We start from the raw sequence: 25,074 nt of genomic DNA, 5'->3' as shown, positions 1-25,074 counted from the left end.
ATATATAATTTTTATATATTTTAAAAATGGCCCATTTGGGAAATCTCATGCCGTCCACGGATGTCACACTGTCAAAAAAGAAATATGCATGATTAATTGGCCCAACACAAAAGCCAGGGGATAGTCATTTGGTCAACACACACTTTTAGTCAAATCAATTTTTTTAGCTGTGTTGCAGCTATATAAGTCCAAGCATTGAAGTAGTTTACAATTAGCACAATAAGCTCCATAAACCAAACTGGTTAGAATAATATTAAGTTGGTTCTTTTGTAAGGGTAAATTATGTTTTGGCAGTTTATTCAAAAAGCTGTGTTTTCAAACTGCTGAAATCAGTGATTTCACACTGTTCATGGCTAGGTGTGGTGGCAGTTTTCTAGTCGCGGTCTGACTTTTCCAAAAAAAAAAATTGTAATAACCATCACAATATTTTGAACAACAAATTAATTTTTCAGCTGCTTATTAATAGTTTGTTAATAAGTTGCAGCTGTCCCAAACAAAAATAAGAAAAAAAATTATATGAATCAACCCAAAAACAATTTCTCGACAATAAAAAATCATGAAAGTCAACTACCAACCCAAAACCCTAAACCCAAGCCAAGTTTGTTTGTGGTGATGGAAATTCATTTCAGCTCTAAAGCCTAAGATTTAATCTATTTTATTGTCAACAAACTCATAAAGGACTAGAGTTTGAATATCGAGTCGCCGATCAATAAGCCTAAAAGGCTTAATCGAAAAGTTACAAGCTCAAGAGCCTACGTGTCGAGCTATTTTGTTGATTCAAATAACTTAAGGATAACAATCAACATGCAAATCTCAAGCTCAATAATAGTATAAGATCAAGTTTAGATATAGAATCCATATTCCAGAAGCCTACAACAACTCGACTCTCCATCTAAATAAGTTTTGAAAGATCGAGTATGAACATGAAGTCGCTCTCAACTCACAAGCCAAAAGGTTAAGAAATTTTGAGTTAGATTATTAAGATTCAATGGCCGAATTGGCATAAACCTTCCATGATTTAGCACGACCACGAACAAGAACATTCCTTAATTCTAAGGGTAGAACCAATGCCCTCTACTCGCAACGCCCAAAGACTAAGCTTTCATGCTAATTAAACAAGCTGTAGTAGCATACACATTACATGGTTTGTAAGATAACACAATGAGGGGTGCATCAAATTTATTGTGCTAAAATCACATATTTTATGCATTTGCTAGAGACTGACTTAGAAATATCACATGCCTACCACATCATTCTTGTATTTACCAACTCACACCTAAGCTTTCATATTAACATACATCATATTTTTGTGTTCTAAACTTATATATGAGAATATAAATTTCACTTTTAAAAAATGATCATATTGATATTTTTTAGGTGATATTATTAAAAATTTGAGTGGCATATAGGCAAATATAAAATTTAGGTGTGAGATACGTAAACAAATAAGAATTGCGTGTTACTTATGCAAATGACATATTTATTTATACTGGTTTCAGCTTAAAAAATAATTTTAAAACTGCTGAAAAATAATCTAACGTAAGAAAAAATACATTTGTGATTATATTTTTTTATTTTTTGAAAAAAATCTGATTGCAGGTAGAAAGCTATCACCACACATAACCATGACTTGTGAGAAAACACAGATTTCAGCAGAAACTTTTGAAAAAATTGTCAGAACACAATTTACCCAAATAAACAAAACTACGGTGCCAACACCTGCACCGTCATTGCACCACCACCCCAAACAAACCCTACAACATCAAAAAGCCCCAAAGATGCCCGCACACGCATTTGCCCCTAAATGCCCTGGTGTCGAAACCCTCATCCACAATCCCTACTATCATTGAAACCCTTGTATATCCCCCTTCTATCTACATGAAAGTCACATTAGCCTAGTGTTTAGGAGCTTTATCTTACAACCAAGAAGACTTGGGTCCAAATCCTTGAGTACAAAGGCTCCATGCATTTTGCCGTATAAAAAAAATAAAAAATTAACTTAAAAAAATAAGAAATTCAAATCTATATATAAAATGGCATATACACCAAGTAAGATCGTTATAACACTCAAAATCAACATTTTCATGCTATACTTCATATACACTATATTAAATCAAATTTAAAATCATTACATATATGCTTTCATTGGTCAACGTACACCTCAAATTGCTATGGACAGTAGAAAAAATTGATAAAAAAAAAATGATAAAAAAAAAATGATAAATTAAAGGGGTATTGACATACAAACCACTCAATTCTCCCGGTTTTACATATCTAACATCTAAACTTTACTCCTTTTACATTCGTACCAACCAAATCTTTCCTATCACATCAAAATATCATTATTTTAATTTCTAAATAAATGACAAGTGTCGTACATGTAAAAATTGAAGTTATAGGTGTCCGATATGTAAATATGTAAGAATGGGGGTGGTATGTATTTAAATTTCACTAAATTAAAACAAAAAAAAAAAAAATTACAAAAAGTATTTGCAAAAGCCATAAAAATTATAGGCAATTGAGCACTGGAATTTGTACATATTAATCACATGACAAGCTTTTTTAACATTAAATAATAATAATAATAATAATAATAATAAAAACATTATAAAAAATCATTTTCAAATATATTCCTAAACTCATAATTTCCACCATTTCTTGTTCTCCATCGTTTTCACAAGCTCGTTGGCTAATGATGCAAAATTTTCAGCTCCACTTTGCAATTCTTCAGTATTTTTCTTTAACCTCTGATAAAATAATAATTTTTAGGGGTGTTAAATAAAAAAAATGCAACATATATATATATATATATATATATATATATATATATATATATCCTATGAGGAAAATAACATAATTCTTATGAATTAGACATCTAACTAACACCAAGTTTGATATTTACATTTATACCACCTCGAAGCTATAAGCTTCTGCATAAGAAAATGCATTTAAAGATTAAAAGTTTGTAAAAGTGATAATTTTGATGAGATTTTAAAAATTTGAGTGTTATGAATGTAAATATTTAAAGTTTAGGTGTTAGATATGTAAAAACATAAGAATTGTGTGGTATGTATGTAAATGCCCATGATATTATTGCAATACGGAGGGATGAAGAGGGGCAGAATGTAACTTAATTGCATAGACAGATAGAGGCTTCATTGAGGATTTGTGGTTGCATGAAAGAGAACTTTGTTATTAATACATGGAATAAAATAAAATAAAAAGAAGATCAACATAAATAAAAAGAAAGATTTACATACATAGCCCTCAATTTCTATGTATTTACATATCTAACGCCTAAAGTTCTATTTTTTGCATATATTGACCCTCACCAACGCATGAAAAGATGCATTTCACTTTTGGATGGTGACATTTTTTAGATGAAATGAAAGGCAAGGGTGAATAAATGTAAAAGCTAAAATTTACGTGCTATATGTCGAGATTAGGCAATTACATACAGAGCAGCCAAAACATTGCTATTTACAAATTATGCGGCCTCTTTCATCCATATTTTCAAATTCTCACTCAAATATCAAAATTCATGACAAAACCCCAACCCATATTTTTCAAATTTTATCAAGTTCTCAATGATTTGATCGTGTGGCACATCTAAATGCATCGGTTGGCTAGTTCATAAAATTACCTTAGTGCTTGATTTATAAATATCAATGTTTCGGATACTATGTATGTAATTATCCCTAAAGAATGGTGAAAAGACCCAAACCGTGATTATGAAACAACCCACAAACATATCAGTTTCCGACCGAGTTCACAAAATTTCTTTTTATGTAGGACAGAGATTATGTCCGCGACATAATATTAAATGCATGTAATGCCGGGATAAAATAATAACACATTAAATTTTGGTATAATATTGAGATTTTATGATATATCAATGCTTTGTTTTCGCATGAAATTCAAGGGGCATCTTAATTCGAATGGCTAGAGTGACATTACCATATCTCACACATGTACTTATAATTCATATTTACATACATATCTCACACATCATATTTACAAAGCATTTTGATTGAGTTTAAACCTATGAACTTAAAAAAATGATAAAAGTGCTATTATTTATGTAAAACTAAAAATTTGAATGATATTTGCAAATATGGAACTTTAGGTGTGGAAAAATTATAGCGTCCGGAGTTCAGACACAACTCTGCATCCGGACAACGGAGGCCATTCATCTTCGCCGGGGAGGAGGAAGGAAAAAAAAAAAAAAAACCCACGCCAAAGTTTATCGTGTCCGTCCGGACTCAATAATGTCTCTTAGGTGTGAGATGTAAATACTTGAAAATTGTGTGCTATTTAAATGCCCCTATAAATCAATCATAAGTCCTAAAATCCTAGAAACAGCTCAATAGAGCTGTTTGGCTACAGGTATTAACTGGAATAGGAAACATGAAAGTTATTTAATGCTGATAAGCTGTTTCATTATTTAGTTGCAGGATTTAAGATTTGTGAGATGAAAAATCCTTGGGGGCTGTTTGGTAAGTTCTGGGGTTGAATCTCACAAACTATTTGATAAGACATGTTAAAGTCGATTAAATCATGTGAAACTGTTTGGCTATATTAGTTCAATTCAATTAATTTTTTATTATTTTAATTAAATTAATAATTATTTATTTATTTATTAATTTAGTTATTCATTAATTCCAAACTCTTCAGACTAATTACTAATTGAGTCCTATGAATTTTAGGATTTGAAACCTGGAAATGTGTTTTATAAAACAATGGCATTTCCTCAAAATTTCTAATTGGCCAGATTTAAGCTAAATTTTGTCTAAAATAAGGGACCAAAGAAAATAAAATGATTAAATAGCACATGAATCTCAAATAGCAAGTATAAACAAGTGTAGTATGCGATACCTCAAGTTTTTCCTGTCTTTCTACCAGTTTATCTTTTGCGTGAGCTGCTGCAGCAGCAGCATCCTGGGGATAAAACAAACATGAGATTTTTTAAGAGTATAAACACAATAAAAAAAGTAAGATTTACAAACATACCACTTAATTCCAATGTATTTACACATCGAATGCCTAAACTTCAAATTTTAAATACATGCCACATTGTCCATGCATGAAAATTTGTATTTCACTTTATTTTTGAAGTGATATGAAAGATTTGGGTAGTAAAAATGTAAAAATAAAAGTTTAAGTGTTAGATATATAAATATAGATGAATTGCATGGTATGTATGTAAATCTCCCAACAAAAAAGGGATAAAAGTTTGCATAAAGAAGTTACCCCGCCAAACTTATATTGGGTCAAGATTTCTTGAGGAGTTCTTACTCTGGGCTTCACATCATTAGTTGCACCATCAAATAGCTTCTCTCTTTCCTTATTCTCTTCTGCAGCATGAAATATTCAAGGTAGACATCAAATAACGAATGCTTAACAAGTTCAAATATGATGTGGACAATTCACCTTTTCTCTTATGTTTCTTTGCATCGGAAGAACACGAAACATTAGATGAACTCGATGCCTGGGGTCGGTTGTCATCAATCTCAATGTCATCTACATTTTGAAAAAAAGAATAAGAAATATTCTAAAACCAGAGGTTTATCTACTTTAATGATTCAATCTATATTTTGCGTCAAACATATGCGCATATGCATGAATCGTCAAAAGAGCAAAATTGAAGGGCGAGAGTGTGTGAATAATAAGTTCAACTCTACAGTGTAAGTGTGCACGCGCATGTGCGTGCCAAAGGTATTTTTTGATGTGATAGGAAAGATTTGGGTGGTCTGGATGTAAAAAGTTTAATCACTACATAAATAGATACATAGGAATTAGGTGGTATGCATGTAAATGTCATTTCAATTTATAAGGGAATTTACATACATATACAAATCTAACGTATTCACATATCTCACAGCTAAACTTTCATATTTACATACATAGTACTCAAATCTTTAATATCCCAAAAAATAGCACTATTATCACTTGTTCGAGTGAAATGTACCTTTTCATGCATAGGTTAAAGCACTAAGGTGCCATGTAGGTAAGAATGAAAGTTTAGGTATGAGATATGTTAATCCATAAGAATTGTGTGCTAAGTATGTAAATTTCCCAAGATTGTAGAGGGAGCCAAGCTTTTAACATTCAAAGAATTTAAAAGGAAAAACCTTCCAAGTTCAAAACAATCTCCATCCGGGCTGAAACAGGAGCGAAACTGAAGGGCGGGAATGCATCGGTATTGAGTTCAACTGTATGAGTGTTCGTGAGTGTGTGTGCGTGCTCACCAAAGGAGTGAAAAAAGAGATGGGAGAGTTTACCAATGCTTAGCTCAACTTTGTGGTTGTTTGTTGTACTAGGTGATGGCTCTAAGAAAGGATCTTTTAAAAAGTAGTCTTCTACTTTATCCGAACTGGATCTAACAGTAAAATCAGAAGTATCTGAATTGCTCTCTGCTCTACTCCCCTTTAGTCCTTTGATCAAACCACTAAGAATCCTTGAAGATGTATCCTGAAATAGAAACAAAAACCCAACCACATAAGAACATAATGGGACTATCATCCATTTGCAAAAATGAAAACAAAAGTCAAGTGAAGGTTGCAGATGTAACGGAGCCACGCCGGCTTGTGAGTTGGTTCGAGTTCACCATGATAGGTAGCTCAAGAGCTAAACTCGAAGAGCTTACAAGCTCAAGCCAGCCATGGCTCCACTTGTTAGCATGTGAGAGCTTGCTCGTTTTAAAAAAATATTAAGCGAGTTTACATACATACCACCCAATTCCTATTTATTTATATATCTAACACCAGAATTTTACTTTTTAAATTTATACAAATCAAATCTTTCATATTGCATAAAAAATAACACCATTTTTTACTTTTAAAAAGTGAAAAACACTTTTAATGCATAGGTAAAGTGTCATGTAGTGTTAAATATTTAAATACACAAGAATCGAGTGGTGTGTCTGAAATTTTCCAAACTATTAATATAAAATATACTCAAAGTATATTAAAATTCAGGACTTCATCTTTAAATTTTAAAAAATGTCTAAGAAATTATTTTTATATTTTATATTAAGTGAATTTTTATTATATATCTCCTAATTGTTCATTTTCTGTCATTTTATTATAATACTAGCTCAAGTTAACATTATTTTCTCTCTTTCATAACAACCAAGCCAGCTCAAGCTCAATCTCAATCTCAATCTCAAACTCAATCTCAAAATTGATCAACTAATCAAGCTCGAGCTTGAGCTCAACTTGACTCGTTTACACCCCTAATTCCAAAGCACAGAGTGCACCTGTTTGTTTTTCTGATTAGCATAGAGAGCAATGGCATTATCGGCAGCTGCTGCTAGAACTTTGTCGTGAAGGGAAGGCAGAGATTCTGGAATTCTGAAGAGAAACATATCAAGTTTTATGCTACAGAAATAACTTTGAGGAAATTACATACGTACCACACAATTTTAACGTATTTAAATATCCAACACCCAAAGTTTGATATTTACACCTTAGTCTCTTAAGCCTATGTATGAAAAGGTATACTTAACTTTCAAAAAGACAGTGATGATTGCATTTTTGATGCGATGTTAAAGATTTAAATGGTATGCTCTAAATATGACAGTTTAGGCGTTAGATATGTAAATATATAAGAATTGTGTGGAATGTATGTAAATGTCCCAATAATTTATATTCGGCCCATTGTTTAGTTCTAAAACATTTCATACCTAAAGTCATTTTCGCAGGCCAAGAGGGAGATAAAAGCAACTTCGCTTCCATTCACCTGTAATTTCACAATATGAAAGTTCTCCATGAGAATTCTTCATCTCCAAATAACAGAAATTAAAATGCGCAGAAGTGCCCCTCACGCCATTTCCCCATCCTATCAAACACGCTGAAGAATCAATGCAGAACAGGAATAAAATTGCTAGGAAGCAAAGATATGTTTTCTTAAGGAATTCTTCTGTCCATACGCTGCACTGACGATTTCATTAAAGGGCATTTACATACATAAGTTTAAAGCACCATAGTGTTCTGCATGTAAATATGAAAGTTAAGATGTGAGATATGTTAAATAAATAAGAATTGTGTTACTTATGTAAATTGGAAACTGCTCCTCGCTTATATAACAATCAGATTCGGCTAGTCCTTTCTTGATAATTTAAGGGACATTTACATATGTACCCCACAATTTTTATGCATTTACATATCTAACACCTAAACTTTCATATTCACATACTTAACACTCAAATCCTTAAGATCAAATAAAAAAATACCACCATTATTTACTTATAAAAAGTGAAGGTTTATGTAGAAAATGGGTTTTAAAAGGAATAAATCCCTTGATTGTATTATTCACATGTAAGGTACATACATATATATATATATACATACATATAGGGAAAACAATCCCTCCTGATTTACAAACTTACCAAATATATCTAACTATAAATAAGAAATAAAATTATTCTGAAATAAAAAATAAAATAACATAAAATAAGAAGGGAATAAACAAATCAAAGGATTTCTGAGTTTCCTCCATCAAGTCCTCCCCTAGATCTTCTCAGATTTCCACACTCCCCCGTAAGTTGGATCATAGATGTTGTAGAGGCCAAGCTTGATATTGATCTCTGAGAAGGCGCTCAAAGGAAGAGCTTTAGTGAAGACATAAGCAACTTGTTGGTGTATTAGGATGTAGCTTAACTGTATAATCCCCCCTCATTAACCGTTTCAGAGATGAAGTGTCTATCAACTTAAACTTGGTCCTGTCAGGATGCATAATATTCTTGGCAATACCGATAGCTGCTTGGTTGTCACAAAACATTTGTATAAACCCATTAGAAGTACATCTCAGTTCCCTTAACAATTTCTGAATCCAGATTCCTTTAGAAATTACCAAGACGAGTGCCCTATACTCTAATTATGCATTGTTTCTAGAGACAACTGCTTGTTTCTTACTTCTCCATGTCACCAGATTTCTCTAAACATAAGAGCAACATGTGATGGACCTTTTGTCGGTGCATTCCCCAGCCCAACTAGCATCAGTGTAAACTTCCACCTCTATGCTTCTGGTTTTCTCAAAAAATTAATCCATAATGAGAAGTCTACTTGAGAAACCTCAGAACTCTGCACACCAACTCCAGATGCTCTTCATTTCGGTCTTTCATGTTTTGGCTTGCAACACTGATATATTATGCAATATCTTACCTAGTATGCAACAGGTGGATGAGTTTTCCTACCAATCTTTAATATTTTACCTTATCAATAGAGAAGTTTTCTTCTCCTCTCTTTGACTTCTAGTTGGAATCCATTGGAGTATCGACAAGCTTAGATCCAATTATCCATGTCTCCTTCAATAAATCTATGATATATTTCTTCTATGATATGATGTTTTCTTTCTTGGGCCTTGCTACCTCCATACCTAGAAAATATCTCACGGTTCCTGGATCCTTGATTTCAAACTCAGCGGTAAGCACTTCTTTAATTTTGAGAATCTCTCTTTCATCCATATATACTATTAGTACAACAATTTTACCAACCTGAGTATAAATAGAGAATGATCAGCTTGACTTTGAGAATACCCATTAGATCTCATAGTTTTAGCAAACTTTCAAACCACACTCTTAGTGATTGCTTAAATCCATAGAAAGACTTCATGAGTTTGCATATTAAAAGTTTGTTGGAAGCATTCTCAAATCCTTGTACAGGAAAGTCTTTTTTTATGTCAAGTTGACGCAATCACCTTTTCTCGTTAACTGCTCTTGAAAAACACACTCCCTGAAAAGCTTCCTGAGTTTACATATTAAGTGTTTGTCCGAATCATTCTCAAATCATGGTGGAATCTCTATATACACTTCATCCAGATCCCCATTCTGAATGGTCTTTTTATGTCAAGTTGATGCAATTCTCATTCCTTGTCAACTGTTGTTGAAAGAAAAAATCTAATAGTGTTCAAGTTGATGCAATCCCCATTTCTTGTTTACTGCTCTTGAAAAACACACTCCCTAAGAGGCTTCCTAAGTTTACATACTACATGTTTGTTGGAATCATTCTCAAATCATGGTGATATCTTCATATATACTTCTTTCAGATCCGCATTTAGAACGGTCTTTTTTTACGTCAAGTTGATGCATTCCTTGTCAACTATTGTTTAAAGGAAAAATCTAATAGTGTTAGGTTTGTCAATTGGTACGAATGTCTCTTGATAGTCGATCTCATAGGATTTCACTAAACCCTCTTGCAAAAAGCCTGGATTTGAATTTCTCAATATGCTCATCAACGTTTTTATTTGATGTCGAATACACATTTGCACCCAACCGACTTCTTATCTTGAGATAGTTTGATAAAAATTCATTTACTATTATGATTTAGTGCTTGAATCTCTTCTTCAACTGTTTTACTCAATTGGAGATTTTTAAGAGCATCATGAATGAATTTAGAAATCAACATACCATCAAAGTTAGAAATAAAAGCTTTGTTGGATGAGGATAGCTTCCAAAAAGCTAGAGACCCCTAAATTTGGTATCTAATACAATTTTTTTTTATCACAAATATCAGAAGAGGCAGGGGATAATTCATGAGTAAAAAACTCCTTACTCGAAGTTTCAGGTGAACAGGGACTCGCTTTTTGACTTGAGTAGTTTTTCCCTCACAAGTTGTCTTCCACCCGCTCAAGTTTTTTATTTCTCCTGGTGCACACATGAAATACTTTATTCTGAACTTCAGGTTGGGTTGGTTAGCTTGGTTGGGCATCCTCAACAAGGATAGGAGGGCTAAGTGGAGTAGGTGATTAGGCCATGTATGTGTCATAAAGTGCATCCCAAATTTGATGTTTATTTACACTCTCCCCCTGAACATTAGATTTGAAGTATTGGGATTGATTTTTAAAAAAAATTGACAACCATGGAGGTGTAGTATTTTCCCGTAACATGAGTAACAATTATATATTTTTTTGTTGGTAACATGCCCAAGAAAAATGTCTTCGATAGATTTAAGGTCATGTTTTGTGTGATTTTGGGAATGTAAGGAAGCAAATGATGTGCACCCAAAGATTTTAAGTGATATAGTAGAAAAGAAAGCTCTGATATGAATATAGATAACCTTCCAAATAAGAAGATGTGTTTTGAAGTTAAGTATCCGACTAGGCATTCGATTGATAAGGTATGTTGAAGTAAAAACTGCTTCCCCCAAAAATGTCTTGCAACTTGATGGGACATCGCAATTGAGGGAGATACCTCAAAGAGATGTTTACTCTTTCTCTCAGCTAATCAATTTTGGTGTTTAATATCAATACATAAACTCACTGTTGGCATCCATTTTTTATGTCGCATGTGTGTGATGTCCACTTGAGCATGTCAGGGTCGCACTCTGTGCAAATGAGTTACCTGTAACTCGAGACCTCCGTTCTCGTTCGAGACCCACCGACACGTATTGAAGGGCTTGTAGCCGGGGTTGCTTTGCTAGGTTTTTGGCATTCGCTTGAGCGAAGGCCGGTCGACGTTCTGTTAATCGGACAACCCCGATCGAGTCAACAAATGGTATTCGTTGCACTGCGCGCAAAAATGACTCAACTTGACCCGGACGTCAGCGGAATCATCGAGATGACCCCGAATGAAAAAACAGAGTGCGCGAGCGTGTCCGGAATGTCGATTTCACCCGGGAAGGACATTCATTTTGCCACGGTTTTGCGGGCAAACTAAAATGCATTAAATTATCGTTTTTTGGCTCAATTGATAAAAAGTGAATTGAACAACCCCGACCGACGAAACAAACCGCGTCGATGCGTCTGGAACGACGACTTTAGTAAAGAATGATGTCCACTTCGCTGCGAGGACATATCCAGGTTAAAATATATTACAGTATTATAATAATTATTTTTCTCTCGGTTCTTTTTAGATCCTAGTGGATTATTTTCATTTGTTTTTCTCTTTTTTATTTTAAAAGGAGTCGCTAGCTTGTCGATCGTTGTATACTTCTCTTATTCGAATAAATCTCCATCCTGAATCATATTAATGATTCAAAGAGGAGAGGAATTGAATAAGAAGGGACGTACGACAAAGAGACAAACAAGAGAAAAAAAAAACATGGAGAGTCTACGTGCGATAAACCTCACAATGATAGGTCAAATATGTCCGCCCAAACAAGATTGGGCTTGTTTGGGCGGAGGTACCTTGAACCAATATCCGCGAAAGAAGTATATAGACTTGACTCTCTAGTTATGGGCAGTCTATGTAGTAAGTGTTTCCGTTCATTTTTCTTTTTTTTTTATTTTAAAAGAAGTATATACAAACAAGAAGTATCTACACTTTGATTTTAACAAGCTGGCGACTCTTTTTAAAATAAAAAAAGTGAAAAACAAACAGAAACACTCACATGGAAGAATTCATTTTATGAAACGTAGGACCCAAGAATGGAGTTAAAATATTCTTTTGCATTATCAATTTTGGATGATCTTTATTTTGCACTGGAATTGAGTTTGAATTATGTCATGGAAGGTTTGGAAGATTTGAGTTATTTCAAATTTCTCCTTCATTTGGAATAACCAATGATTTTAGTGAGATTGTCAATAAAAGAGAAACCATCCGACCTTAATTAAGGTTTTCATTTTGAAGGTCCCCAAATATCATTGTGGATAATGACAAAAGGGTGTGAGGGTCATATTGATAAACATGGACTAGAGTGTTATAATTATTTCTAGAGTGTTTGACAAGTTAACAAATCTCATATTGATAAAAACTGGGTTTTTTATTGATTAAAAAATGAGGATACAACTTAATAACATAATTGCAATTAGAATGACCCGAGCGACAATATTATTACAAAGACCAGATTTTTGATAAACATGGACTATACAGGCTCAAAATTTTAAGGTAAATATGGAGGTGTGATCATTTTTATGTGTTTAGAATGAAACATTTCTTGAGCAAGTATAAGTCTTGATGCATTTTAGTATGTCAATCAGCTTCCCCAACTCCACCACCTAAAATTCAAAATATTTTGCAAGAAATTTAGTAATACAGTTCATATCATGAATAAGCTTACTAATTAAAATCAAATGACAGTCAACTGTGAAACATAAAAACGGAGGAAAAATTAAAAACATGAGAGCGCTCCACATCTTTCCCAACAATGTTTGAGTGTAATCTATCTGCAAGTATTACCGATCTAGATGTAGAAACTTCTTGATAGTTGACTAGAACATCAATGCCTTTGATCATATGATTAGAGACTGCTGAATCTATGATCCAAATTCTAAATATCTCGTTACTAACAAGATAGGAGGATATATTACCTTGGTAATTCATGAAGTTGGTGTGCCACTCTAAATTATCTCTAAAGAGTTTTTTTAGTACTTCAAGCTGCTCCTTGGTGAGTGATTCAACCAACCCTTCGGATGTGGTAGCAGCATTAGTCCTTTTCTCTTGATCTTTCCTTTCTTGCCCTGGTTTCCACTGCAGGCTTTCCATGAAGTTTCCAACATTTGTCCTTGATATGCCCAATCTTCTTGAAACATGGAGAACAATGCTTCTTATACTTTGAGCAAGTATAAGCCTCAACAACATCAACTTCTTTCTGCTCTCTTCTCTCCTAACTTCAACAAAGGCTCATGGGTTGATGGAAGAGACTTTGTTCCTATGATCCTCCCACTCACCTCATCCAAATCCCGACTTAGTCCTACTAAGAATTTGACAGTTCTTTTCTTCTCAATGATGGATTTAAATATCATAGCATCATATGGACATTTTCACGCGTGTTTTAAACATATCCAATTGTACCCATTACTTTATCGAAGTGTTGAAGTATTGTGTGACACTTAGCACTCAATAGTGAAGGTCATAAAGCTTGTTTTGATTTCAAACAACTCTACAATATTTTCAGTGTTGGAACATGCTTTGCTTGCATCCTCCAAGATTTCTTTGGCTAGTTTGTAGAGCAGAAAAGTTTCACTTACTTAAGTGGTCAATGAGTTGTCTAGCCAAGACATAAATATATGATCTCGATTCTCCCATATGCGATGGTTGGGATCAATGGTCTCAAGAACTGTGCCTTCTGTTGTGAGACGTTCATTTCCCGTTACCACAAATATACATCATTTCCCATTATCACAAATATATATGAACATGAAATAGAACAATTGAAGTTAATTATGGGCCATTGAGTTTATGGTTCGTGATAAAGTTTTGTCTGGGCCGAATCTTCGGTCTCTGATCCAGAGTTAACCTCCGAAGTAGAAATTAAAAGTCTTCATCCAGTACTTGTTCATCAACACTAAGGGTGCGTTTGGGGCGCCAGTGTGGTGACAGTGGAGTGCCACACAACAGTTTTTTCCTGTTTGGCAAAGCTATGTTTTCCCACAAGACCTGGCTACTGCGTTGGCTACTAAAAGACAGTGGCCTGACATTAAAAAAAAAAAATTTGTAATAGTCACCTCAATATTTTGAACAACAACTTCTTCAATAGCTACACAGCTGCAGCTGTCCTAAGTTGTCCCAATCAAATCCTCCACATGGTCTTCTCAAATATCCACGGTTTAAGTCACCAAAGTATTACAAATGTAATAATAAAAGTTTAGGTGTTAGATATGTAAATACATAAGAATTGTGAGCATGCAACAAGGTTAGATATGCATGTAATTTTCCCTAAATTGAATAATTGGGATGCTACACTATCAGGCCGTGAGCATGCAACAAGGTTTGGTTCATGAGGAATTGTTGCAATTCAGATTAAGATTTTGATTACTCATATCAGAGCCACAAACAAACGAGTCACATTCAGAATCTTAGAAATAGAAATCAAGAGCATCTTTTGATCATCCTCAAGAGCATCTTTTGATTATCCTCAATGAATTTTTAACCTTCCGGATTAATTTTGATTTGCAGGTTGTGAGCAAATTTCACACTACCTTTTAGGGGAATTTACAAGCCTATCAGCCAATTTCTATACTTTACTTTTTTACATTTATACCACCCGAATCTTTCATATCGCATCAAAAATACCACGACTTGAATTTTTGAAAAGTGAAACTCTGATATACACCTTTTCATTCATAAAAAAAGATGGTAGGTATGTAAAAATTGGTGTTTGGGTGTTAATATAAATATATAGTAATTGAATGGCATGTAAGTAAATCTTCCGCTTTTAAAACTAGCACGCTAGAAGAATAGAATTTTAACATGAATTATACCTGTCGAGGAACCACGGATTGCATGAGTACGCTGGATATCCTCAAAATAAAAATTTACTCAATAAAGATGTTAAAAGTTGCAGATCTGTTCTACTGAGCAGCAAAAGGACATTAATTTAAAGAACTGTTCTATAGAAAGATTGATTAACAATGAGAAAAACCTTATAAAAACCAACTCAAGCTTTGCTGGCAACCGAAGCTTCCCCTAAGGTTCCTATTAACAGATACTACACCAAAAGAACATAAAAGAATTTCGGGTTATTTTTTTTATCTATATAGTTAATTTTCTACTCTACCATTTGTGCTTGGCTCATGCATCAACTTAAAAGGAAGAAAATTTACATACATACCACCCAAGTCCTACGTATTTACATATCTAATACCTAAAGTTTACTTTTTACATTTATACCATCCAAACCTTTCCTATCATGTCTAATATACCATCATTTTAACTTTTAAATTGTAAAATGCACCTTTTCATGCATAGGTAAGGTGTCATGCATATAAAAATTGAAGTTTAGGTGTCAGATATGTAAATACATAGAAATTGAGTGGTATGTACGTAAATCTTTCTAAAAAGAAACAAGAAAATTTGTACCATAGTAATCTGCCCATTATCATATGAGCTCATTGTTTTCTCCATGTTTGTCTTGAAGCTCCACCTTAAAATTGACATCAAGGAGCTTCCACCAACAAGTTCAAGATTTGGTAAAGACCTGCCCAAACAGACAAACGTATTTTGATCAACATGATAGGTTATTTCACGAAATTTTAATAAGTGTATGTAAAACAATGGAAAGGTAGGGGGAAAAAAGAAAAAAGGAAAAGCAAATGCTGTGAAGTCCCCAGATTCCACAAGGAAATTAATAAAACATAATAAATAATAAACAATTGTACTGAAGATGACAAAGAAGAAAGAAATAGGGAGAGCAAGAAGAGATGAAATAAGAAAGAAAGCCTGAGGCTAGGGTTGGAGAGGAAACAATTTTAATTCATTGCAATCATCAATAATAAAACCATACAGTACCAAGAATCACTATTAAAAGGAGTCCTAGCATTATAACAGAGAAGTGTTGAAATAAACTAAATATAATGTATCTGATAATATAAATTGCAAAGACTACAACAAATTTTAAATGCTATCTAAACCTAGTAATGTTGAAATTAGCTAAATATAATGTATCTGCATTCAAACTCTAGTAGCCGTTCGCCCATTCAACACCCTATTGAGTGATTATGATTTCATGAAGGCTAAGTGATTTCTCTCGTTCCACATACATCATCGCTTGCTTCTTGTGATTGCATCCTACGAGCATGCCACACCTGCCGATCCCACATGCTTACAACTTCTTTATCGGCCAATCTAGCTATGCAACTTTCATCCCACTCGCAATTTGCTTGACTTTCCGAGCTCCAATCCAATGTTGGTCGCCTTCCACACAATCCTTTGAACTTCTCCCTGAACTCATGACTTCCTTATCCCTCCTTCCATGAACATTGTGCCCATCCTTTCTTGGGCCAATGGCCCTCATGTGATGCTACTCATGGGGGCTTGCTATCACTAGCGCCATTCCCGCTATCCCTTGCTCTCTCATGTATGGTAAGAGCCTTAAATGGCCAAAAACCCCCCTCTCATCCAACCCACTTCCATGGATTTTTTTCTTGGCTCTTTCGATGCTTCCCAAAACTGATGTTGAGGTTTTGTCACATGCCTCATCTGCGCCCATTCCTTTTTATCCTCCAACCACTGCTGTTGTTATGATTGGTGATAGTATCAATGCCCTTCATGTCAGATCTCTCCTGACATAGGTGTTCAGCCTCGCAATTCATCTACTCATTTGTTATTGTCCACGAATGATGTTAGAGGAAAGAAATCCTTGTAGCAAATCCCACTTGTCAGCTTCTCTTTAATCTTTCAGCAAGGCTCAGATTCTGTAAAGCAGAAGACAGCCACTAGCTCTTAGGTTAAACGTGCTCCTATTTGTCGAAGGCATAGATATATGATCTGTTAGCCCCATGTTCCTTCGCTTTCGTTGGTAAAGTTGCATATGATCAATCATGTGCAAATCATTAATACATTTCAGTTTTTCTTTCTAGTTTGGAGACCTCTATGTTAATCATCTTGATCGATGTCACATGCTCATCTAACTAGCCATGAAAATAGATTATTTTAGACCTCTCTCGACGGCCATATTATGTAAATGGTCTACAAATGTATATGTTGGCATGGTCCCCATTCTTTTGTTGAGCCCCTATTAACCTTGGTTGGGTTACAAGTTCACCACAAAAATTAGAGTGAGTTCAATATTTTTGTCAACAAATACAAGTGAGAACTGCTATTGCTAGACTTTTTCTCATCCATTGAGGCTCATGTTCATGTTGAGATAGATATTCTACTCTTTAACCCAGAAGGCTTGGATTGGTACTTCTTCAAGTATGTAATAACGCTTAATAAATTGCCCCTTCCTAGGTGGCCAAAAAACTAAATATTTCTCACCAGCCTGAATTCCTTACCCGATGCATCATTATCTCTTTTAATCCTTCATAGGTTGAGGCAAGATAGGTGTCGAAAAAAGAGATCGAGTGTGAATGAAAAATCGAAAGGAAGAGAGAGGAAAGCAGACATAATAGCAAGAGAGAGGCAGCCAACGGTGTGTGAAGGCCTTGCATAAATTATTTTCTTGTTCTTTTTTGATCTGAAGGTAAAGACTAAGCCCTAAATCTCTACCTTATCTTATCTCTACTATGTGTTTTATATGGGTGCCAATTCAATTTAATGCAATCAGATTTGATGAACCGTCCCAAATTTACTTGACCTGAACCCTAACGTAACTCATTTATTATATGGGTCAAATAATTGGCTAAAGCTTAATGCAACCCAAACTCGCCTCAACAAAGCTCCACTCGTCTAATCCCCTGGCTATATGAATCATGCAATTTTTTAGATAAATACAACCCAAAAAATCTGAATAGAACATGTTTAACCCGATTAAACCATGTAACCCGAATCTAAAAAATAATTGGGTTAATTTGAATTATTCAAGTCAACTCAAATATAAGACAAATAATAATTAGGTCTATTATTCAGATCCAAACCCAATAAGTAGTAATTGGGTCAACTCAACCCCAAATTTTCCAAGTCAAATTCAGATCAAATTGTAGAGTGAGATCATTTAATGACACCTCTACTTTGTAGTAAATAATGATTTGCAAGTTTGATCAACAAGGAATTGAGAGGGAAACACATCGCTCAGCTCAATTTTGATGTGAGGGTTTGACATAAAGGGTTTCAGACCATTAACCCTATATTATTAACTTTATAATGTTTGCATTGAAGAGAGATTAATGTTAAATTATTATATATGATGTTCAAATTATAACATTGAAATATTTTAAGAAAATTAAAAGGAATATCAATATAGATTTCGGCTTATGTTTAATAATAGTTTCTGTGGTGAAACTCATCTTATTAGCATAAGAGAAGCTATTTTTTTAATAAATTAATAATGATTATAGAAAGATAATCTATTTAGAAAGCATTAAGTTATTTATGTGTATTATTTGCTACTAAAGAGATAAATATTCCATTAAGTTATTTATGTGTATTATTTGCTACTTAAGGGATAAATATTCCATTTCTTGTTATAGGTGTATTATTTAAGAGCAGCTAGTTTGTATGATTTAATCATTAATAATAAATGGTAGAATATACTTTATTTATTCATAATGTTTCATGTGATCACATTAATATGTTTGATAAATAATTTTTCCATTTTACATGTCACAAAATTTCCTAGAAACTTAATGTACACTATCTTAATTTCGGAGAAATACCTAAAGCTTAGATAAATCAAGACCTATATTAATATGTAATAAGCTTTTATCAGCATAATGAGTCATTATTAGGGAATTGTTAGTATAACATAAATTTATATAATGCATGTGTGTTGCCATTATAGCATTATTTGTAATATATTTTTGAATATTGGCCAGTCGAACAAACAAATTCACAAAGTGACAACTTCTGTGAGAAATCATTACATTTCTATATGATCGGTGCCTACCATTCTGAGAAGGCGGCACAAGAGACCAACCATATACACACATAAAGATCTAAAAAGAAAATAAGGAATGATTGATGAGTCTTTTATAGTTGTATAATTACATTTTACATGCAAGTGAATGACTACGCATTTGAACATAATAATCATTGATTTATATAAGATAATTCTTTAATATATATATATATATATATATATTTGAGAAAGCCCAAAGGTTAATATATTAAAATGGAAATAAGGATACATATAGATTGTATGGAAGGGCCCAAGCATGGCACCCTTCCCCCAAGATAACCATTACATACAAAAGGTTCCAAAAAAAGAGAAAATACAGAAAATTACATGAGACTTAAAGAAAAAACAAAAAATGTCAAAAAACGTAGTATCAGGTAGCTAGAGAGCGACCCAATTTTCCTTTGTCTCTACCCCTATAGGAAAGGTTCAAGCTAATAAATTTGTAAGATGAGTGTCATTGCCAGTAGTGACCAAAGTATCATCCAATAAGTTTCCAAGCTCGAGTCGGCCTTTAGTCTTCTTCTTTCTCCTGGAATAGAACTGTCATTATTCATCCGAAGATTGGCCGCCTAATCAGTGGAATGGTCTAAAGTGTGTCGGACATGTGTAGAATGTTGAACATTAGAAGTAACCGCTTGTTGTAAAAACTGATCTTTGATTGAATTAAAGAAGCACTCTCGTGTGTCTTGACATGTAAGTGAGTCTTTTTCAATAGCAATGAGTGATATAAGCACTTTTGGATTTATACCTGTAGTATAATATTCTTCATCAGGAAATGCGAGGTTGGGTAAAGGATCGGTTTGCACCTTCTCAACAGAGATGGTAGGCGACTGATCTTTAGCGATATCTAAAACTTGTCATGTGGTAGCTTTCTCTCCAGATGGAGCAAATATGTTCATAGTAGTGGGATTAGATCCATCCTTATTCACTTGATCTTTAGATTTCAAATTAGGATGAAACTTATGGCATTTATCAAGAGTATTCCCAAACATCTTACAATGAGATCAGTAAGGCGGTCTATGCTTCATGACGATTTGTTGCCAGTATCTATTATGAGTTGTGTCTAACCAGACTTCAGTAACATCATGTAAAGTAATATCTCTTTCCGCAAGTATTCTGGCCACAAAAGATCTGGTTAGGTTGAAAGTCGATAGATCTAGCTTCATAGAGTCCCCAGTCCCCAAGTATGGCCCTATGGCCCCAATAGAGTAAAGAATATGATGATGAAAAAAGTGCAGCTTGAGACCTGGTAGACTAAACCATACCGGTACAGTAGGAGTTTCGTGATTAGGGTCAAAATCAGGAGATCATTTGAATAGCTTCATTGATTTACCAGCAATGTTGAGATACTTTTTGGAGAAAATCCGAGTGTAGTCTTTAGCCATGGTTAATTGAATCAATACATGTCTCCCATCCATGAACCCCACTTTCCACTTTCCTGCTAATTTGAGATCATCAAAACTTTTCTTGATAACTTCCATAGGTGGGTGCCCCCACTGAAATTTTTCAATAAGAGCAAACTTGAATTTGTCAGTTAGGGTTGAAATTTCTAACTCCAAGAAAAAGAGTGATGTTTTCCCACTTTTTCTACTTGCATTCTTAATAAATGTACAGTCACATGTACCATCACGATATTCCTTATAACTTGAGGGGAAGATAACCGCCGTCTCCACCTGAGGATTACTCACCATGTGGGCAAATGAGGCTTTGTCAGGTTCAACTGAAGAAGAAGAAAATTCCATCACAGCTTAAAAGCCCTGTCAAGTCGATCAGAGGGCAGGAATGACGAGCGAACACGGTCAAGAACCGAAGAGAATAAAACTCGGTGCAGTCAAGCTGAGTTGAGAAGGAAGACAAAGGAGGAAGCGAGCATGCAACCCCTTCCCATCTTCAGTGAGGAGGAAGACGAAGGAGGAAGACGTGATGGGATCTGTCGGCTTCGAATAGAGGCGATGGGATGCGATCTGTCGGCTTCGAAAGAGACGACGAGATGCGATATGTCGGCTTCAAACAGAGACGTTCGAAGCCGCGAGCCGACGACGACGGAGAGGAAGAGACGACGTCGAAGAAATAATCTTCGATAAGGGTTGCTAGGGTTCGACATGGGTCGAAACTCTAGCAGAGCCGAACGTGGGAGACGACATATTTACAAAGATATTTTACTTAAAAGAAAATGATGACAAACTGATACTGGAGGAGAAAAACGCAAACCACAAAATAAACATAAATATTATTATTGAATTTAAAATTGATAATGACTCTTCAAAACGTGAAATAAACGACAAACAAACACAAAGACACAAGACAACACCTCGAAGGTGCATCCCAAGAGCTGGAGGTTGGCCCAGCATATCTGGAGGCTTGGGGACAATAAGTGTGAATGCGGCAAAGAGGCTGACAAAGGTTGGAAGGTGAACTAGAGGAGGGATGCAACAGGTTAAGGTGGCGGGAAGGTTTGTTGAGCGGCTGAGAGGTAGATTGGAAGGTGAGGTAGCAAGTTGGGAAGCTGGGGCAGCAGCGGGGAAGGCTCGTCAGCACTTTCAGAGGATGGAGAACAAGTGGGGAAGCGCTGACAGCGATGAGAAACGCCTAGAAAGCAAGGTAGACTACTGGAAGTGGATCGGCTGAGTGTTAGGAATTCTGAGCAGGTGGATGTTGACCTCATTTTGAGGTCATTACTCTTTTCCTATTGACTATCTTAGAAAACTAGAATTTGGACCCGCCCTTTTTAGAAATTTTAGCCACTTATTATTTCTCTTGTGATGTCTCACATTGATGATCTCAAAATCATCGTCCTATAGTCGAGTGGTTAAGGACTATCATGTGGAGATTCAGAGAAAAGTTTCAAATAGAATTTTAAGCCCTGGGAAAACCTCTTCAGGACTTTATTATCACACACACAAAAAACACAAAATTCACTAAGTTGCACAAGATTGGATTAGAATTGAGCTTAAAGGATGGGTGAAAATGCGAACTTCTTCGGACGACCTCCGACGACAAAATAGAATACGCCAACACGTCTAGAACACCAATTTTAGCAAGAAAAGTCACTCATATTGCCATAATTCCGCACACGAGAAAATTGCACTCAAATCGATAAATTCGTCAAAATGATCTCCGACTACGAAACTGACCGCGCTAATGTGTCCGGAACGTCAGAATTACATAAACATGATATTCATTTTATTATGATTTGACGCATAAATAAAAATGTACGAATCAAATTTTATTTTTGAAATATTAAATATTTTATATTAATATAATAATATTTATAACCCCACTTAATCCCTTCTTCCCGGTCATGATTCGATCGAAGTCTGCTCGACCCCTCGTGCCCCAGCTCTCGCGATCGGCCACACCCGAGGCCATACGAAGCCCTAGCTCCCGCGTCTCCTCTGCCATTCGCGAACAGGCTCACCCTTGCCTACACGAGATGGCTCGCCCTCCTCTTCTCTCACTCGCGGCTCCCCCTCTCGATCCCTGCTCAACCGAGCTGCTCTCCAACGACAAAACTCCTGGCCGACCCTTCCTTTCCCCTAGGCTTACTTCTCTTTCTCCCTAGATGCTTCTCTTCCTCTCCCACCACCCTATTTGGCCACCATTAGAGCTGGTAGGTGGCTGCTCCTCTCTCTTTTGCTTATAAAACCTCACCTTGGGGAGGTCTTTAAAGGTGGCCGAAAATTTGAAAAAGGGGTAGAGGTGCTGCCAAAATTTTGTCCTGTTCGACACTCTTGCTGGCTGCTCAGGATTCTTGCTGATTTGCTGGGCATTCTTGTTAGGTTGCTCGATACTCTTGCCAGACTGCGTGTTTGACTAAGGTATAAGCGTTTTAATTGTGGTTTTGCTATTGCCCCTGAATATTTATTTCTCGTGGATGTCTTTCACTTTGATGGCTCAAAGAATGTACATTTTGGAAGTGTATGTACATGAATGTGTTATTCTCATCCCATTAAATCCTAGGCATGGTTTTGTAGCATGAATATTGATCCATCCCATCAAAGTTGTGTTGTTCCTGAAGAATTTTGGGACTGCAAAAGGAAAAATGCATATTTACATTTTTTTTATATACCAAAGGAAACAATACAGAGAAGGAAGAAAATGTCTTTTTTTTAAGTGTTATAAAATGCATCTTATGTTACTTGATTCTAAAGCAAAGAAGGCTCTTACCTGACTTGCTAACCTTTCCACGAATCAAAAACTAAAGAAGGAAAATGTTGGCATAACATCTCCATATGTAGACAATTCAACAGTGTTTTTTTTTTTTTTTGCAAACAATCTTATTCTTACCATGCGATATTTCTAGCATTTGGTCTATTTGCAAAATCTGAAACATTTGGGTGGCGTATTTGCAAAATCTGAAACATTTAGGTGGCGTATTTGCAAAATCTAAAATATTTGGGTGGCGTATTTGCAAAATCCGAAACATTTGGGTGGCGTATTTGCAAAATCTGAAATCTATTGGTTGTTTATTTGCAAAATCTGAAATCTTTGAATGGTTTATTTGCAAAATCTGAAATCTATTGGTTGTTTATTTGCAAAATCTGAAATCTTTGAATGGTTTATTTGCAAAATCTGAAATCTATTGGTTGTTTATTTGCAAAATCTGAAATCTTTGAATGGTTTATGTGCAAAAATCCGAAATGCATGATAAATGAAAGTTTGGAAGCTTTAGTTGTTGCTCTTTGATGATATTTGCCTATTTGGAACAAATGCTAGAAATAAAATGTTGAAACTCTTTATTCTTGTTCAAGCAAATGATGGAATTCGTTTCAATGCTGAGACATGTTGACTTTAGGAATTCATTTATACTTATTTGTTTTTTTTCTATTACATGTTCTTATTCGAAGCATATGCTGGGTGCAAGAAATTTTTTAGGCTTAAGACTTTATAAGATCTTAGTTTTATAGCTCTGTTCGAGTTGCATTTTTGGGCTCGATTTAGCTCTTTTCGAGTTGCATTTTTGGCTTGAATATTGTTCTGTTTTTGCCCCTCTTGTCGGGCTCGGTTTACCTATCATGATTTTTTTTTTTTGTCCTTTTTGGGAGTCTTGGTTTTGGCCTGAGATTTGGCCCAGTTTTGCATGAGATTTGGCTTGGTATGCCCCTTTGCTGGGCTCGATTTGGCTCTTTTACTGAGCTAAATTTTCCATGGAATGTTCTCTTTCTGTTTTAACCCATTTGGTGGGCTCGGTAATGCTGGAATTCTGCTCTATTTGGCTTGGAATGGTGCTTTTGCTGGGTTCGATTTAACTCTTATGATTGGGTTTGTTTTTACCTGAGAACAAGCTCGGTTTCACCTGGAATTTGGCTTGGTTCGGTTCTTTTTTTGGGTTGGGTTTTACTCAGAATTTTGTTCTATATTTGGCCCCCTCTGTTAGGCTCGTTTTGGTTAACATGTGGCTATGTTTTTGCCCTTTTGTTGGGCTCGGTTTTAGTTCTCCTTGGCTGCCCCTATTCGAATACATGTGGAAGCCTATTCTAATGATTCAAAAAATTGGTTTGGGGATTGGTTTTGGCTCCATGTAATTGCTGCCCTTACCCGTGTGCTTGAAGTGTTGGCTGTCATTTTGCTGCCCTTACCCGAGAGCTTTAAGTGCGGGTTGTCCTTTTTGCTATCCCTACCCGTGAGTTTAAATGGTGGTGGCCTTCCTCTTGCTGCCTTGGTTGTGTACCATGTCTTGTAATTTCTTTAGGTGATAAGTTGGGCTGATGGTCTTCTTCTTGCTGCCCCTGGCCGTGAGCCTTACCTTGTGACTTCTTTATGTGGTAATTTGGCAATGGTGGCTACCTCTCTCTGCTGCCCCAGGCCGTCAGCACTTATATGGTTTTATTTGGATGATTTCGTGCTTATATAACAT

The 25,074-nt window shown here is 35.2% G+C and overlaps 1 protein-coding gene across 2 annotated transcripts in view; it reads right to left on the bottom strand.

Moving 5' to 3' along the window:
- Window positions 1-2,590: 2,590 nt before the first annotated feature.
- The window catches only part of LOC110023645, an 80,837-nt gene continuing 58,353 nt past the window's right edge, over window positions 2,591-25,074 (bottom strand). The window contains exons 17-24 of one of the 2 annotated variants that reach the window (XM_020723145.1): window positions 15,740-15,857; window positions 7,685-7,740; window positions 7,259-7,352; window positions 6,282-6,471; window positions 5,431-5,520; window positions 5,251-5,354; window positions 4,876-4,938; window positions 2,591-2,747 (exon numbers count right to left, since the gene is read on the bottom strand). In XM_020723145.1, coding sequence (XP_020578804.1) covers window positions 2,640-2,747; window positions 4,876-4,938; window positions 5,251-5,354; window positions 5,431-5,520; window positions 6,282-6,471; window positions 7,259-7,352; window positions 7,685-7,740; window positions 15,740-15,857 — 823 coding nt within the window. In that variant the 3' untranslated portion in view covers window positions 2,591-2,639. The remainder of the gene's footprint in view (window positions 2,748-4,875; window positions 4,939-5,250; window positions 5,355-5,430; window positions 5,521-6,281; window positions 6,472-7,258; window positions 7,353-7,684; window positions 7,741-15,739; window positions 15,858-25,074) is intronic. The other variant, XM_020723146.1, reaches the window with a different exon arrangement.

The sequence above is a fragment of the Phalaenopsis equestris genome, unplaced genomic scaffold (assembly GCF_001263595.1).
Source record: "Phalaenopsis equestris unplaced genomic scaffold, ASM126359v1 Scaffold000226, whole genome shotgun sequence".
Lineage (NCBI taxonomy): Eukaryota > Viridiplantae > Streptophyta > Magnoliopsida > Asparagales > Orchidaceae > Phalaenopsis > Phalaenopsis equestris.
Note: the sequence above shows the minus strand (reverse complement) of the source record. Positions and strands in the feature narration are given on the sequence as shown.